The sequence below is a fragment of the Pongo abelii genome, chromosome 4, assembly GCF_028885655.2.
Source record: "Pongo abelii isolate AG06213 chromosome 4, NHGRI_mPonAbe1-v2.0_pri, whole genome shotgun sequence".
Classification (NCBI taxonomy): Eukaryota; Metazoa; Chordata; class Mammalia; order Primates; family Hominidae; genus Pongo; species Pongo abelii.
The window spans coordinates 81,029,639-81,045,162 of NC_071989.2; the positions used below are offsets into that span (position 1 = coordinate 81,029,639).

General features: G+C 37.5%; 2 protein-coding genes across 4 annotated transcripts in view; one reads left to right on the forward strand and one right to left on the reverse strand.

Annotated features, from left to right (window-relative positions):
- Positions 1-13,178, reverse strand: ANKRA2 (ankyrin repeat family A member 2). 2 transcript variants are annotated; one of them, NM_001131568.1, is given in 9 exon segments: positions 1-518; positions 1,068-1,148; positions 1,983-2,049; positions 2,524-2,649; positions 3,155-3,252; positions 5,205-5,270; positions 8,757-8,915; positions 10,222-10,614; positions 12,761-13,178. In NM_001131568.1, coding segments are annotated over 8 exon segments (942 nt in total). In that variant the 5' UTR covers positions 10,511-10,614; positions 12,761-13,178; the 3' UTR covers positions 1-462.
- Positions 13,047-15,524, forward strand: part of UTP15 (UTP15 small subunit processome component) — a 16,449-nt gene continuing 13,971 nt past the window's right edge. Inside the window, exons 1-2 of one of the 2 annotated variants that reach the window (XM_054555017.2) lie at positions 13,047-13,347; positions 14,853-15,025. In XM_054555017.2, the coding sequence (XP_054410992.1) occupies positions 14,936-15,025 (90 nt within the window). In that variant the 5' untranslated portion in view covers positions 13,047-13,347; positions 14,853-14,935. 2 annotated transcript variants of the gene reach the window in all.

The following is a 15,524-nucleotide window of genomic DNA, read 5'->3' on the forward strand; positions in this document are numbered from 1 at the left end:
TGACAGAAAAAGTATTTTATTTATTTATAATATCATTTTGTAAACAATCACACTGTGCACTTTTTAATTCAACAATAAGAACAATTTTTTTTCTAGGTATTTATAGCAAACCCTATATAAAGTGAATGACTTAATACACGAGTGAAGATGACTAGGGTAGAATAATTTCTGAAAATGTCAAATTACAGCACTTGATACAAAGACCGATGTTAACTATCCGTACCATAAAAATTTACATGCCATGAAACATTAATTTATAATTTTAAATATACAGTAAAACATAGTTATAAAAAGAGTATTAAATTTATTATAAACCAGTGAATTACTCAGAGAAATATTTATTAAAACCTACTAAAAACCAGTAAATATTGCAACTGAGGTAAAAATTTATAAGTAAACAAAACTATCATTTATACGGACCAAGAAGTAAACAAAAGGGCAGACATTTTCTGATGACTGTGTCTACTCCTTGATATTTTGAAGCAGCTTCAACAAATGTGACTCAATAACCTGTTGAACTAGAACAGATAGGTAATCAAGATTACTGCACAGTGACTACAAAATTTCTTTTAAAACTATCAAATTTAACTTATCCCCAATATTTTCCTAAAATAAAGTTATTTCTAAGCAGGATACATGCATAGTCTGAGAGCAATAATACAATGCAATACTTGAAAAAACTTGCAACTTAGTCTGTCACTGAGTAACTGTCCAAGTTACTGGACGTTGTGTCTTGGTTTATTTTTGAAACTGAAGGAGAGTCCAGAATACAAGGTTATCCTAAAGTTGCCCTACAAATAGTTTGCCATCAAAATATGAAATAAATCTTATAAACAGGTATGCACTTATCCTCCAGTAACCAATTATTTGGGTTGGTGAAAAGTATAGTAACAAACTCATTTCTAGACTTTATAGGAATTTGTGGACTTTTCCCAAAGTTAAAAGTGTATGTCAGGAGTTGGGATAACATGTTTTAGGATTACAGTGATAAAGATGGTTTGGAGTACTGGCTTATACTATTTACAGAGCTTTACTAAGATGAGACACAAGAGTTCTAACACACTTACCACTTCTATAGCCTAGGGCTACAGCTAGATCCATAGAATTATATCCAGAGTCAGTTTCAATTGTTGGATCAGCCCCACTTTCTATACCAAAATAGAAAAAACTACATAAATGAAATGAAAATGCAGATATGTCTGTCTATTATTGGCTCATGTACAAATAGCTGGAGAGATTTTTCAGTTTGAGAATGTTTTTAGGATAGTCTGACAAAGTACAGAGTGCATGGAGTACTTAGAATTTACTTTAGTGGATTGGAGGGAAGACACTTCAAACAAACAGCATCGTCTAGAGCAGCTGAAACTCACACAATTAAAGATAAAGCTCATGCATAAAGACACTGTATAAAGAAAACAACAGTGAATTCATTTTCTTTTCTTCTTTTTTTCTTTTCTTTTGACAGAGCCTTGCTCTGTCGCCCAGGTTGGAATGCAGAGGCGCAGTCTCGGCTCATTGCAACCTCTGGCCCTGGGGTTCAAGCGATTCTCCTGCCTTAGCATCCTGAGTAGCTCGGATTACAGGCGCCCACCTGCCTGGCTAATTTCTGTATTTTTTGTAGAGACAGGGTTTTGCCATGTTGGCCAGGCTGGTTTGAACTCCTGATCTCAAGTGATCCACCCACCTCGGCCTCCCAAAGTGCTGGGATTATAGGCTTGAGAAACTGTGCCTGGCCACATAGTGGATTCACATGTGACCCCCCAAATGAAAGCAACAAGGATAAAAGGTCCAATTGCAGGTGTGGTATGTGATGGAGCTGCTTCTCACATGGGCAACTTTTGGTGGCAGGTGCTCTAAGGGTGAAGAGCAGCAAGATTCATGTATTTAACAATAGTTAATGATTCTCCTGAGTAGTACCAGGGGAGGCTAGGTCGAAAAAATCAAGTCCTCACATGGCATTTTCTAAATTTTTATCTGCTTACCTAAGAGCATCTTTACACATTTCACATGATTTCCATGTACAGCATAAAGCAGAGGTGTTCCTCCATTCTGCAAAATGAAAAGGTGATTCAGAGTTTTTCACGGTGACCAAGACTCAAGTAATTTAATGCTGCTGTGAGAAGTTTTACTAGAATTAGACATACAATCATTTACAGTAATTTTAATATTTTGTGAAGGATACTTAAATCAGAACTAATAATTGAGTCTATGATATTAACTTTTTCTTCTACATATTTAGCTAATTAATTATTCTTCTTTATTTATTCTTTTATTTATTTTTTAGAAACAGGGTCTCACTGTCACCCAGGCTGGAGTGCAGTGGTGCAATCACAGCTCACTGCAGCCTCAAACTTCTGGGCTCAAGCTATCCTCCCGCTTCAGCCTCTCAAGTAGCTGGGACTACAGGTGTACACCACCATGCTCAGTCTATTTCTTCTTTAATAAAACTTACTGCATCTCTCCCAAACCAAATAAATTCTAAAACTTGCTAGAGTCATTTTAAATTTAGTATTACAAACTTACCCAATCATATTCATTTACATCAACTCCACAATCAAGCAGCATTTTGACAATATCTGTGTAGCCTTTACTACAGGCCAACGACAGTGCACTTTCTCGACCTTTTCCTAAAAGTTGGGGATCAGCACCCTGGTATGGGAAGTAGAGATAAAAGACTTATCAATTAGTTTAAACAAGAATATTGTTATTCCTGTCAACAATAATTATAGTTCAACACTAGGCCTGGTAATGTTCTGGGCTTAATAAAGAAATAATGGAAACTTTTACTCATGGATGCTTTTATTGAGATTGCCTGGATGCCTTCCTTCCTCCGTACTGTATCAATCCTAATTATCCTTTCACTCTGGAGTCAAGTCACAGCTCCTCCATGAAGCCTTCTCCTTCAAAGCTGACAGTACTTCTGTCCCATGGGATGTAGAGGGGTCTGGGCGTTAAATTATTTCTCACTGTTGCATGTATGATTAGTCTTGCCTTCCCAACTAGATCCAAGTTCCATGAGAATATGAAAAGCATTAAACTTTTTTTGGTAGCCTCTACCATTATATCTAGCTGGCTGGATATATAAAAACTCTACTAAAGACTTAACTGAACTTAAGTAACTATACATATACATTTTCTGAGGCATTTTCCTTACATTCTGAAGTAGGAACTCTACCACAGCTATTTGCCCGTGTGCTGCAGCCCACATCAGAGGAGTAAATCCTTCTTCATCCGTGTGATTGATAACATTTTCTATTTAAAAGAAAAGCAATTTTCGTGATCTAATTTAACAACCATATCTTAATATCACTATGAAAAACTGGCATTCCGAAGAGTTGATTATAATACTCAGTAAAGTTCACTTTGTGCTGACTTTTCGTTGGTGTCCTATTGCATGTTGTTGTAATTTGTAGTCTGAGTGTATTACAATATGCCTCAATGTACATAGCCGGGTTCAGATAGCATATTACTTAAATTATAAACTACCAGACATGACATAATGCCAGGTACAAGGCAGTCAAGAGAACACTGGTCTCAGAATCAGGAGACCACAGTTTGAATCCTGGCTCTGTCACTTTCCAGCCATGTGACCCTGGGCAAGACACTTAATTTCTTCAATATACAGAATTCCTTGCTTACCTCAACGTACAGTTGGGAGGATCATAATAAAAGTGAGATTATATGATAGCCCTCAGCATTACAGAAATATATAAACTTATTGAATCTTATTAAAGCTATCTTCTACTCCATAGCTAACACTGCTGCCTGTGAATTTCTCTCATTCTCGTGGTTTGCTAACATAATGTTACGTGGATGACAGATAATAAATGTGAATGAATAGTCTGAAATACAGTACCACGCAATTCTACCTTGAACCCCTTTTTCTTCCCTAGATTGTCTGCTAGTTATTAAGTCCACAGCCTTTTCCCCAAATTTATTCAGTAGATTGAAAAGCCTCCAAATACTCACAAACAAACAGAAATATAAGGTTAAGTCTTTCTCATAAAAATGACATGATTAAGCAAAATAAAACTCTTTGATCAGACTCCCTGTATTCAATAAACAGTTTTGGGACAACTGGCTAACTTTTTAAAGCATGAAAATAAAAACACAATTCAATCTTTACTTCATTACAATAAAACATATTCCATATGAGTTAAATATTGAAATGTAAAAAGGAAACCCCAGAAGTTCTAGAATAAGGAATGAGTGAATTTATTTATAATCTTGAAATGGAAAATCCTTTCTAAGCAAGATATAAAATCCAGAAGTCACAAAGAAGACAATAAATTTATGACTTACAAATGTTATGCTTTCAGAACTTCATAAAGGAAGTCAAAGGAAAAATGACAAGCTGGGGAACAATATATGCAACATAAACAACAACAAAAAAAGCTAATTTCCTTAATTTAGAGTTTACATACTAATATATAGCAGGCAGTTCACACGCAAAAAATTCCAGTAGACCATAACTTAAAAAATGTAAATGAAACTACTCTGAGATGCCATTTTTCACACGTCAGATCAGCAAAATTTGGAGTCTGCTAATATCTTGTATCAGTGAGGGTGTGGGAAAACAGAAACTCTAGCTCTTGTGTGAGGACACACATCTGGTTATATATATATATAAAAAAATACGTATATATATATATATACCCTCTGACCCAGCAAATCTACTTGTGGGAATCTGCCCTATAGATATACTTTAAGTTTTAAGTATAAACTTAAAACTTAAGGGGGGCAGTTAAAAAAAATAACGTAGAACATGTACATGCAATACAATGCACACTTATGGAACTATGAAAAGAATAAAATAGGTCTTTAATACGTGCTTATATGGAAAGCTCTCCACAGTATTCAGTGTAAAACGGTGCAATGTAGTGTATATTTTCCCTTTTGTGTAAATAACAAGCACATATACATTCTCACACATAACCCGAAACATAAATAGAAATGTTTTCAAAAAAATTTACTGAAAATGTAAGAAACTTATAATGTTTGCTTTAGGGGAAAAGGCAACGGTGGTAAAGGAACTTTTATGCTTTATATTCCTTTTTTTTTTTTACTATCCATTGGGTTATCTACTTGGTGAGTTTATGTAACTATTTGTTTTTGTCTTTAGACTTTCTTATATTAAAATAAAACAATAACAAATCTAATAAATCCTATTGAATTTGTTTAAATATTTTTAAATAGGCTATTACCTTGTTCGATACGAGTGGCCAGATAGAGCATCTCTCCCTGAGCAGCCAACTGGTGAACAGACAAAGCTGAAAGAGTATCATAAAATGCTTCATGCATTATCTATAGGGTACACTTGCATCATCCCACGGTTCATGTTTGTGTCACCAATTTTCTTTTCCAAAACAAAAACTATAATTTTATTGTTTTAAAAATATAACTTAAAATGTATCCTAAAATTACGGCTGGGCGCGGTGGCTCATGCCCATAATCCCAGCACTTTGGGAGGCAGAGGCAGATGGATCACTTGAGGTCAGGAGTTCGAGACCAGCCTGGCCAACGTGGCAAAACCCTGTCTCTACAAAAAATACAAAAATTAGCTTGGCATGGTGGCATGCGCTTGTAATCCCAGCTACTTGGGAGGCTGAGGCTGGGGAATCACTTGAATCAGGGAGGCAGAGGTTGCAGTGAACTGAGATTGTGCCACTGCACTCCAGTCTGGGCGACAGAAAAAAAAAAAGTACCCTAAAATTACAAGTACTCATTCTGTATCTGAGAATTGATTCATATTTATTTAAGGCAATTCTGATATCTACAATTTTATTTTTATGAGACAGGGTTTCTTCATGTTGCTCTGGCTGGCCTTGAACTCCAGGGCTCAGGCAGATCCTCCCACCGTGACCTCCCACAGTGCTGGGATTACAGGCGTGAGCCACCACGCCTCGGCCTTTTAAAAAAATCTTCAAATTGGTATTATCAATGAAATGTATTCTGAAGAAATGGCTTAGATATTTAATTTTTAAAATGCTATTTCTGCATCCAAACTTATGAGGAAGATGGGTCTTAAAGACACGAAGACACTCTTTTGTCTTTTTATTGACTGACCCCATTGTGGTCTTAAATATTTTTATTTAGAGACTCCATGAGGTTTTCTTTTTACAAGGAATGAGGTCACAAATGAAAAACTGGCCTTGAGAGTAAATTTATTTATTTATTTATTTTGAGACAGGGTCTCGCTTTATCACCCAGGCTTGAGTGCAGTGGTGTGATCTCAGCTCACTGCAGCCTCAACCTCCTGGGCTCAAGTGATCCTCCTGCCTCAGTGCCCCAAATAGCTGGAACTATACAGGTGGGCGCCACCACGTCCAGATAATTTTCATATTTTTTGTAGAGACAGGATTTTACCATGTTGCCCAGGTCTTCAACTCCTGAGCTCAAGCGATCGGCCAGCCTCAGCCTCCCAAAGTGCTAGGATTATAGGCATGAGCCACTGTGCCTGGCCTGAGAATAAATTCTTGAGTGTAGGCCTAGCTGTGGCTAATTAGCTGTGTGATGTTGGATAACTTTAAACATTTTTGTCTGTAACGTGAGATGTAAATCAAATGATCTTAGGTATTTGTTTTTAGCTCAAAAATTCTATGGTGGATTATTTTAAGACAACTTCTTTAAAGACAATGCCAAATAGGGAGAGTTCTCCTTAAAAATTAGTAGCATTTGATCATTGACTTCAATGATATGATTGGATGGCCTTACTACAGAAGGAAAAGCAATTGGTGTCCTACGCAAATTTATATAAGTAAACCAGAAATGGCCAACAGGTGGGGTGAGAGTCCTACAGGAAGATTCTTCCTAGCTCAATTGGTACAGTATGTGACTCAGAAATCAGGAGGGATTTAGTGTTTCCAAAGAAAAAACAGATTTTGTCATGCTTTAGAATATAGATATATTTATATTACATTCTCAAATACAGTGATGAACATAAATACAGTTAAATACTAACACAAACACAGTTCCTGTTTTTCTTTTTTTAACCTACTTATACTATATAGAATATTTTTGTATTTTAAATAGAAAAACTTCCTCTAGAACGATTCTACATTAAAAAATTGTGGATTCAAGGTATTAAAAGAGGTGGTTTCATATTCATATTATATTCAAATTCAAAATTACAGTGCAAATTACTCAGCTTTTACTACAAAATCATTTATTGATTAGTGATCTGGTTTATAAGTAAAATGTGAAGCCTTGAACTCCAAGAAGATGAAAATACTGACAGTGTCTTAATTTCAAAGGGCTCAGAATTATTATTTTTAATCTCTATTATTTATTAACTCACTATTTTTATAGTAAAACTTTTAAGTTTTCATAATTAATATTTTAATCTGTATTTGCTCTCAAAAGAGAAACATAATACATGAACTATTTATTTATTTATTATTGATTGATTGGAATCAGGGTCTCACTCTGTTGCTCAGGCTGGGGTACAGTGGCATGATCACAGCTCACTGCAGCTTTGACCTCCTGGGCTCAAGTGATCCTCCTGCCTTAGCCTTTTGAGTATGTGGGATTACAGGTGTTTGCCACCACACCTAGCTAATTAAAAAATTTTTTTTTGGTAGAGATGGGATCTTGTTATGTTGCTCAGGCTGGTCTTGAACTCCTGAACTCAAGTAATCCTCCTACCTCAGCATCCCAAAGTGCTGGGATTATAGGTGTGACCCACTGTGTCTAGCCCCACATGAAATATTTAAAAATGCAATAATACATGAAAAAGTTTACAACTGCTAAAACTACTAGGACATCACTTAAGCTTTCAAAAAACTTAAGTATAATGCATTTATTTATTTTTAATTGACAAATAATAATTGTGTATATCTATGGAGTACAAAGGGGTATTTTAATATATGTTTACATTGTGGAATGATTAAAGCCAATTAACAAATCTATCACCTCACGTACTTATTTTTTTGTGGTGTAAACATTTAAAATTTACTCTTTTAGCAATTTTGAAAAATACAATGCATTATTTTTATTTTTTTATTTTTTTGAGACAGGGTCTCACTCTGTCACCCAGGCTGGAGTGCAATGGTGCTATCTCAGCTCATTGCAACCTGCTCCTCCCAGATTCAAGTGATCCTCTCACTTCAGCCTCCCAAGTAGCTGGGAACACAGGCATGCACCACCACGCCTGGCTATTTTTTGAAATTTTTTTATTTTTTATTTTTTGCATTTTTAGTAGAGACAGGGTCTTGCTATGTTGCCCTGGCCAGTCTTGAATTACTGAGCTCAAGCGACGCACCAGCCTCGGCCTCCCAAAGTGTTGGGATTACAGGCGTGAGCCACCACGCCCAGCCTTCAGAGCATCATATTTATTATAGTCACCATTATGTACAATAGGTCATTAAGTAGTCCTCCTGTCTAGCTAAAACTTTGTATCCTTTGATCAGTATCTCTACCTTTTCAGCATCTACTCCCCTCTCCCAGCCTCTGGTAAACACCAGTCTATTGTGTACTTCCACTGAGTTCTACTTTTACAGATGTCGCATATAGTGAGATCGTGTATTTGTCTTTCTATGCCTGACTTCTTTCACTTAGCATAATGTCCTCCAGGTTCATCCATGTGTCGCCAAGTGACAGAATTTCCTTCTTTTTTAAGGTTGAATAGTATTCCATTGCATAGTATAACACATTTTCTTTATCCAGAAAACATGCATTTAATGAAATAATGTTTTAAAATCAAACTCTTGAAAGTATTACATTAAGAATATAGTAATACATCAGTGGCAAATACTTACAATTTGCTAACAGAGGTGTGGTAGAGACCTCATTTCCTCTGTGTTTGTTGGTTAAAGTAGTTGACTGTTTTATGGGTGAGAAATGCTTTGTTGTAGAGGGGGTGTAGACATGCCTTACTTGAATTCCCGGAGAAGGAGATGTATGGATATTGCATTCAGCTAAGAAAAAAACAAATGTAAACACAATAAAAGCATTTCAGTAAGAGGTCTATGTCAATGTCTACATTTAAAAAGAAACACATGAGGTATAATAGCTTCAATTAAACTATTCATCAAGTGATACTAAATTGTTTTTATCATAAAAGTCCATACTTCCTTGTTTGCATAATGGTTAGTAAAAAAAAAAAAAAAAAGTCTAGGCTGGGCAGGGTGCTCACGCCTGTAACCCCAGCACTTTGGGAGGCCAAGGCAGGTGGATCACCTGAGGTCAGGAGTTCGAGACCAGCCTGGCCAACATGGTGAGACCCCATTTCTACTAAAAATACAAAAAATTAGCCGGGCACGGTGGCACACGCCTGTAATCCCAGCTACTCGGGAGGCTGAGGCAGGAGAATTGCTTGAAGCCAGAAGGCGGAGGTTGCAGTGAGCCAAGATCTCGCCACTGCACTCCAGCCTGGGTGACAGAGAGAGGCTTTGGCTCAAAAAAAAAAAAAAAAGTCTATATAACCACAGTGAAAGTTCTGCAAGAAAATATATTAATCTTGAGTGATGTTATCCTAAGAGAATAGTTTTATTATTCAGGGTATCATTATAAAAGCACATCTAGAGCATGATGACAGACTTCACTGCATTAAAGCATAGAAAGTGAATGTACATTAAACATTCATAGAACAGGAATATTCAGGAATGGATATTACGCTAATTCATTTCTAAAAGGAACATGTGTTTTTTTTTTATGATTTTATTTTTTGAGACAGTCTCACTCTGTCACCAGGCTGGAGTGCAGTGGCACAGTCTTAGCTCACTGCAACCATAGCCTCTGTGGTTCAAGCAATTCTTGTGCCTCAGCCTCCCAAGTAGCTGGGATTACAGGCGTATGCCACCATGCCCGGCTAATTTTTGTATTTTTAGTAGAGACGAGGTTTCATCATGTTGGCCAGGCTGGTCTTGAACTCCTGACCTCAAGTGATCTGTCCACCTCGGCCTCCCAAAGTGCTGGGATTATAGGCAAGAGCCACTGTGCCCGGCCCTATGATTTTAAAAGGAATAATAGGGAACTTCATTAGGGAATTTATAAACAAATATTAAACAAGAAGTTTTTAAAAAAATCAACATGTACTTCCTTTAAATTAGATATTATATAATCTGAAATTATTTTAATTTTGGTTTCTGTGAGATTCCAGAAAATCACATTAAAAAATGACTTCTAAACTGTCTTCCCAAACTCAAAATCTCATGATTGGGAAAATAACCCAAATATACAAAAACAAAAACAAATGCAGATATTTATACCATAACTTTCAACCTTTAAATAGGACAGATGCCACCTCCAGGTCAGAGTTAACCTGATCTTGAATATTTTTACTATCTTCTTCATTTAAGGACTTCACAAATCGAGAACACACATTCATATCAAATCGGTTAGGCAATATGAATTTCATTCCCATGGCAACACTCTGAGCTGACCCTTCTTCTGAATTTGGGTCCAGTGGATGTTCTATTTTAATGTCTGGCATGCCAGTTAGGCTATAAGTGCTGGGACATTCTTCCAATATAAGCTGGGCTCCAATATCCAGATTTGTTGATGTAGCCATGATTTCCACTGTAGTTTCAATAATTAAAACATTTCTTCACGATTTCCTCTTGGTTTTGTAAGAGCAGTATCCAATGTATTCTTGGAATCTGGATATTTAAAAATCTGAGAGAAAAAAATTAGAAAATTAAAAGTATTCTATCAACTTAGGTAAAAATACACAAAATAATCATTTTCAATCAAGTATTGAAACAATGCTCTTGAAAGCACCTATACATAATAGAAAGAATATAATGTTCAGAGGTAGAGAAACCTGGGTACGAATCCAAACTTTGACATTAATTAGCTGTGTGACCTGTAGAAGTTATTCAATCCCTCTGCGCTTCCGTGTCATTTATAAAATAGGGATATCACCATTAACCTTATAGGGTCCTGGTAAAGACCAAATGAAATACTGTACAGTGACATTCTCACCTCCATCATTAAATTCCAATACATTTTAGTTACTGTTTCTCCCATTTCCCATACCTGAATGTCGCCAAATGGATAAAAGATCTGGCTAACAATGAAAATAAACTTTAACCTCTTACCTAAGGTTAGTTCTTTAATATGCTATGTTTATATAGGTGGCCCTTAGTTTGAATTTAAGAAATGATAATTCATGTTGTATCCAAGTTTATTGGCATTGTTATTTATAACACCGTGATTCCTAGACCATGAAAGGCTTTACAAAGCTTTGGTTTTGATGAACTGAAGGTACATTTATCAATTTTTGTTCAGATTAAGCATTAGCAACTTAATGTAGGTTTTCATGAAAAATAAAGTAGGTAGACTATGGATTGGCTTTCCAAGATGTATAATTGTCTTAGATACCTTATCATTTGGGACAGGAAGGAAATTAATAACTTCCAGTTAGTTTTTTCATGTTAGGGTTAATCGCCTCTTAGAAATTTTGAGAGGGTGAAGGGTGTTTCAAAATTGGAATTGGAATTAAAAGAAAAATGCATTAGGATCACAATGGAGCAAGGGTCGCCAAACCATACATTTACAGATAACCACCTTCTACAATTTTAAAAACATTTTCAAAGATTAATCCTTATAACAATCCTTTGAGTAGGCAGGTCAGGTAATCATATGTCCACCTAGGAGGGGAAAAAAAGGAAGCTCATGAATTATGAGGGCTTACTCAGCTCTTCTGACTCCATCACTCTGACCATTAAAATGAGGCAGCACTAAACAAAGCCAAAACCTCCACGAGAGAGTTGAATAAACAACACATAGTATAGTAAGGAAAAAAAAAAAAGCAGGAAGTAAGAAGGTTAATACATTTGGGCAAAAAGAAGGAAACCAGAAAAGAAAATTAGTTCAGTGATTCAAAGGGAGATGGATGTGCAATGCATTAGTCCATGAGTCTTAAAAGGGACTGGACAATATGAACTGTGTTTCCTGAGGGAAGAACCATCTCCCCCTTTCTCCTATCCAGTGGTTGGCTAAGTGCAACTCTCCTAAGCTCTCTGAGCACCCTGCATATATCTGTATTTTAGCATTTACCATTCTCTTGACAATTACCATTTAAATAACAGCTAAATTGAAAACTCCCCTAGCATGGGGACCACTCTTACTAATTTTTGCACACAGAACAGTACTTGGTCCTACCAGGTGCTCCATAAATATTTTCTGATCTTAACTTTAACAATTTTTTCCATATTCTTTTCTATTTCTAATATTTGCTGATTAGACCTGACTTTCCACTCCCAACATCGCTACTAACTAGCTGGGCAATCCTGGACAAATAAATAATAAAAGTTTTCTGAAATTCATCTATTATAAAAAGGTGTTGAAATAGGCCTTTCTAATATTCTTTCCAGCTCTAAACAGCTTCCATGTTACAAATCAGGGTTTATAGATGGAATTACAGGTCTTCGAGAGAAGAACAGCAAATGTGCTTAAGGGAAGGGGGTGGGTGGAAAATGAACGCTTATCTTGCCACAGCAGTCTAACGAGAGGAGAAGCAAAGTTGATTGGTAGGCCAAAATTTTGAAGAACAGGAGAGGGAGGCGGGGGTGAGGGGAGTGGGGTAAACAGGACTTAGAAGAGGTGGTGGTGAGAAAAAGGGGGTAAGGCAATCGATAGCTAGGTTCACCTCGATCTGTCAGAGCCCAGGGATGAAGGGATAGAGAGTCTAAGGAGATAAAGTGGGCAGCTATGCTAGTTCCTGTGGATGCTAATAACAAGAGCCTCTCGTTTCTTCCTGATGCTGGAATTATTCTACAAGGAAAGGAAGGTGCTATGAAAATAAATGATGCCTCACAGGCGACAGGTGTCCCAGCGTCCCGAGACAGGAGCCCGCTGGAGGGGAGACTCCTGTAGGAAAGAAAGTCCGTTCTGTCGCCACCGGCCAGCTGTGCCCGAAAAGTCCCAGGAAGAAACTCTCGCTCATCCGCGGCGAGCGGATCCCGGGCACAGGGGCTGGAAGCCGACCCGGTGAGAGTGCAGAGTCTCGCGACCACCGACGACAGCAGACAGCGAGTCGGGCCTTCCCATCTGAGACCAGCTTCAGTAAAGGCCTCCAACCCCGGGCTTGTTTTGGCCGCGACGTCACTTCCGATTTCTTCTTTCGCCTTCTGCCTAAAAAACGTTCCGCAGCAGTGCAGCTGAAATTTTCAGGTTTTCTTTTTTTTGTCTCTCTCTCCTTTTTTTTTTTTTTTTGCCGCCTTTACGCTCCGAGGCCCATCCTGCCGGAGTACTACACAGACACGGTCATTTCAGTTGACGGTTCTGGGTCGCCAGAGCAGAGTAAGCCCCAATTTTGCCCTCCGGCCTCCTACTCCAGATCGCCCCGCCCACCTGACCCGCCTCTGCGCCGCCGGGCTGCGTGACTCTCAAGAGCGTGCGCTGGTACGTCATCTTCGTGCGACGTTTGGTTCGCTGTGTGTGTCGCCGGCTCCTTGAGGGTCCATGTGATTCTTACGCCAGTGCTGCTGAACTGTGCAGGATAGGGAGCTGGCACAGTCCGATTAATTGTCCTTGGGTCGAGGTGTCTCGTCGGACCCTTTGGGGCTCAGTGGAGGTAGGTGAAGGCGGCTACCATTGAGGGAAGCCCACATTCACAGCCAGCCTTCCTGTGTTATCTGGCATGCTCTTCTGGGGCTTCCCAGGCTGTATAGGAGAGTGGCTAAATACTTTAACCGGCTCAAGTTCCCCTCAATTAAGCTTCGACCTAGATTCTTCTCTGCGATTACACCCTCTCCTGTCCACCGTTGTTAGTTCCCGGAGTAATCAGCAACTCTCCAAGGCAATGGACACATTTCCGTCTTTGCCTTTGGTTACTAGGCTCCCTCAGGTGAAGTGAACGTAATGGAGTTTTAAAAGATTTGGGAGATAAAATCAGCAGATCTTGTTAACTATTTGGATGTTAGGAGTGAGGAAGAAGGACACGTCAAGGCTGAGTCTAGGTTAATATCTGGTGCCAGTCACCAGCCAAAATGGAGTATATTGGAGTAAGCGAGGGCACAGACCATGTCTTTATTTCATTCACCATTATATCCCCAGTGCCTAGAGCAGTGTCCTGCACATTGGTAGGTACTTTAATGAACAGAAGAGTATTCCCCTTTTAATCATTGGTCATTGTATTTCATTAAAGCACCTTTTAAATATATGTTACACCTATTTATCGTGGTGTTACTAATGTAAAGTTGTCAGGCTTTTTGGAATAGATGATGAGCAGCACCTCTGGAATCATTTACCTGATAACATGAATCTCTTTGCAATTGAATCGTTCTGGAAAAATGTTTTGGCTTGATTGCATGTTATTTAAAAGTTTTATCCTATTCTGCCACTTTAGTGTTGAGTTTAATTTCAGGATTGCTTTATTACAGTTTTCTTTCCTACTGTTTAAACCTTTTAAAGTAAATTTAATTTTAAGCTTCTACATTAGAATATTAGCTTTGTGGTTTCTTACTTCTTGGCATTTTTAGGCTTTCAGGAAATCAAGTCCGTAACTATAATTGTTATAGATTAAATGTCATCTTAAACTTGGTTTCAGGAAACTTGTATTTGCCGTTTCACCTTAATATTTCCTGTTACCAAAAAATGGACACTCAAAGCCAGCATGATCCTTTTTGGTTTGGCTACTGTAAGGCTGTGCTAGATGTATTCCCAAGTGTTGTAAAATGGTTGGCTAGGTGTGAGAACCTTTGTGTACAGCTGAATAGATGGTGCGATATGATAGCCCTTACTTTAATTATTCCTGCTTTCTATAGATTGCCTTTTCTGGGTTACAATTAAATGGCTTATTGGTCTCTAATCTATATACTTCCACACAGACTTTTTAAAGAAAGCAGAGTGAAAATCAACTATATGTACAAGTTTATAATATGTATATAAAATATTTTATTTTTCAGAATTAAGGCAGAGTCACTGTAATTATTTCTAATACCAGTTCCAAAATAGTGACTCTTGGACAATAGTGCAATTATATGGAATTATGGCTGGTTATAAGCCTGTAGCTATTCAGACATATCCTATACTTGGTGAAAAAATCACCCAAGATACGCTGTACTGGAACAACTATAAGGTGAGTGTGGGACATAATGAGGAGGGAGGGATTTGTGTTTATGCCAATTTCTCTAGCGTATGTTATACTCTGGATGCTCTAACAGAGAATTATTAACTAAAAACAATGTTATCAGCAGCTTATAGTTTGGGCAGATAATTTGATATCTATTTTTTCTTGGAATTTTATGTAAAAGTCCATATGGCTTAATCAGATTAACCATACAAATGCCTACCACAGAACAGATGATCAATCAATGCCAAATGAATTAAATTTTAAAATTTGAATCTCATATGTGTAAAGATGTTTATTGAAGTGTTGCTTGTAATAGTAGAAATCTTGAAAAACCTATGTCTATTAGTAGTGGACTGGTATAGTAAATTACAGTGTGCCCTTATAATGGATGGTAAGTCTCTTGCTCCCGTGAAAGCTAATATGTGTTACTAAGTGAAAAGAAGCAAGATGTGGAACAGCCTGCATGATATGATTATCTTTTTGTTATTTTAAAAGTACAAGTACG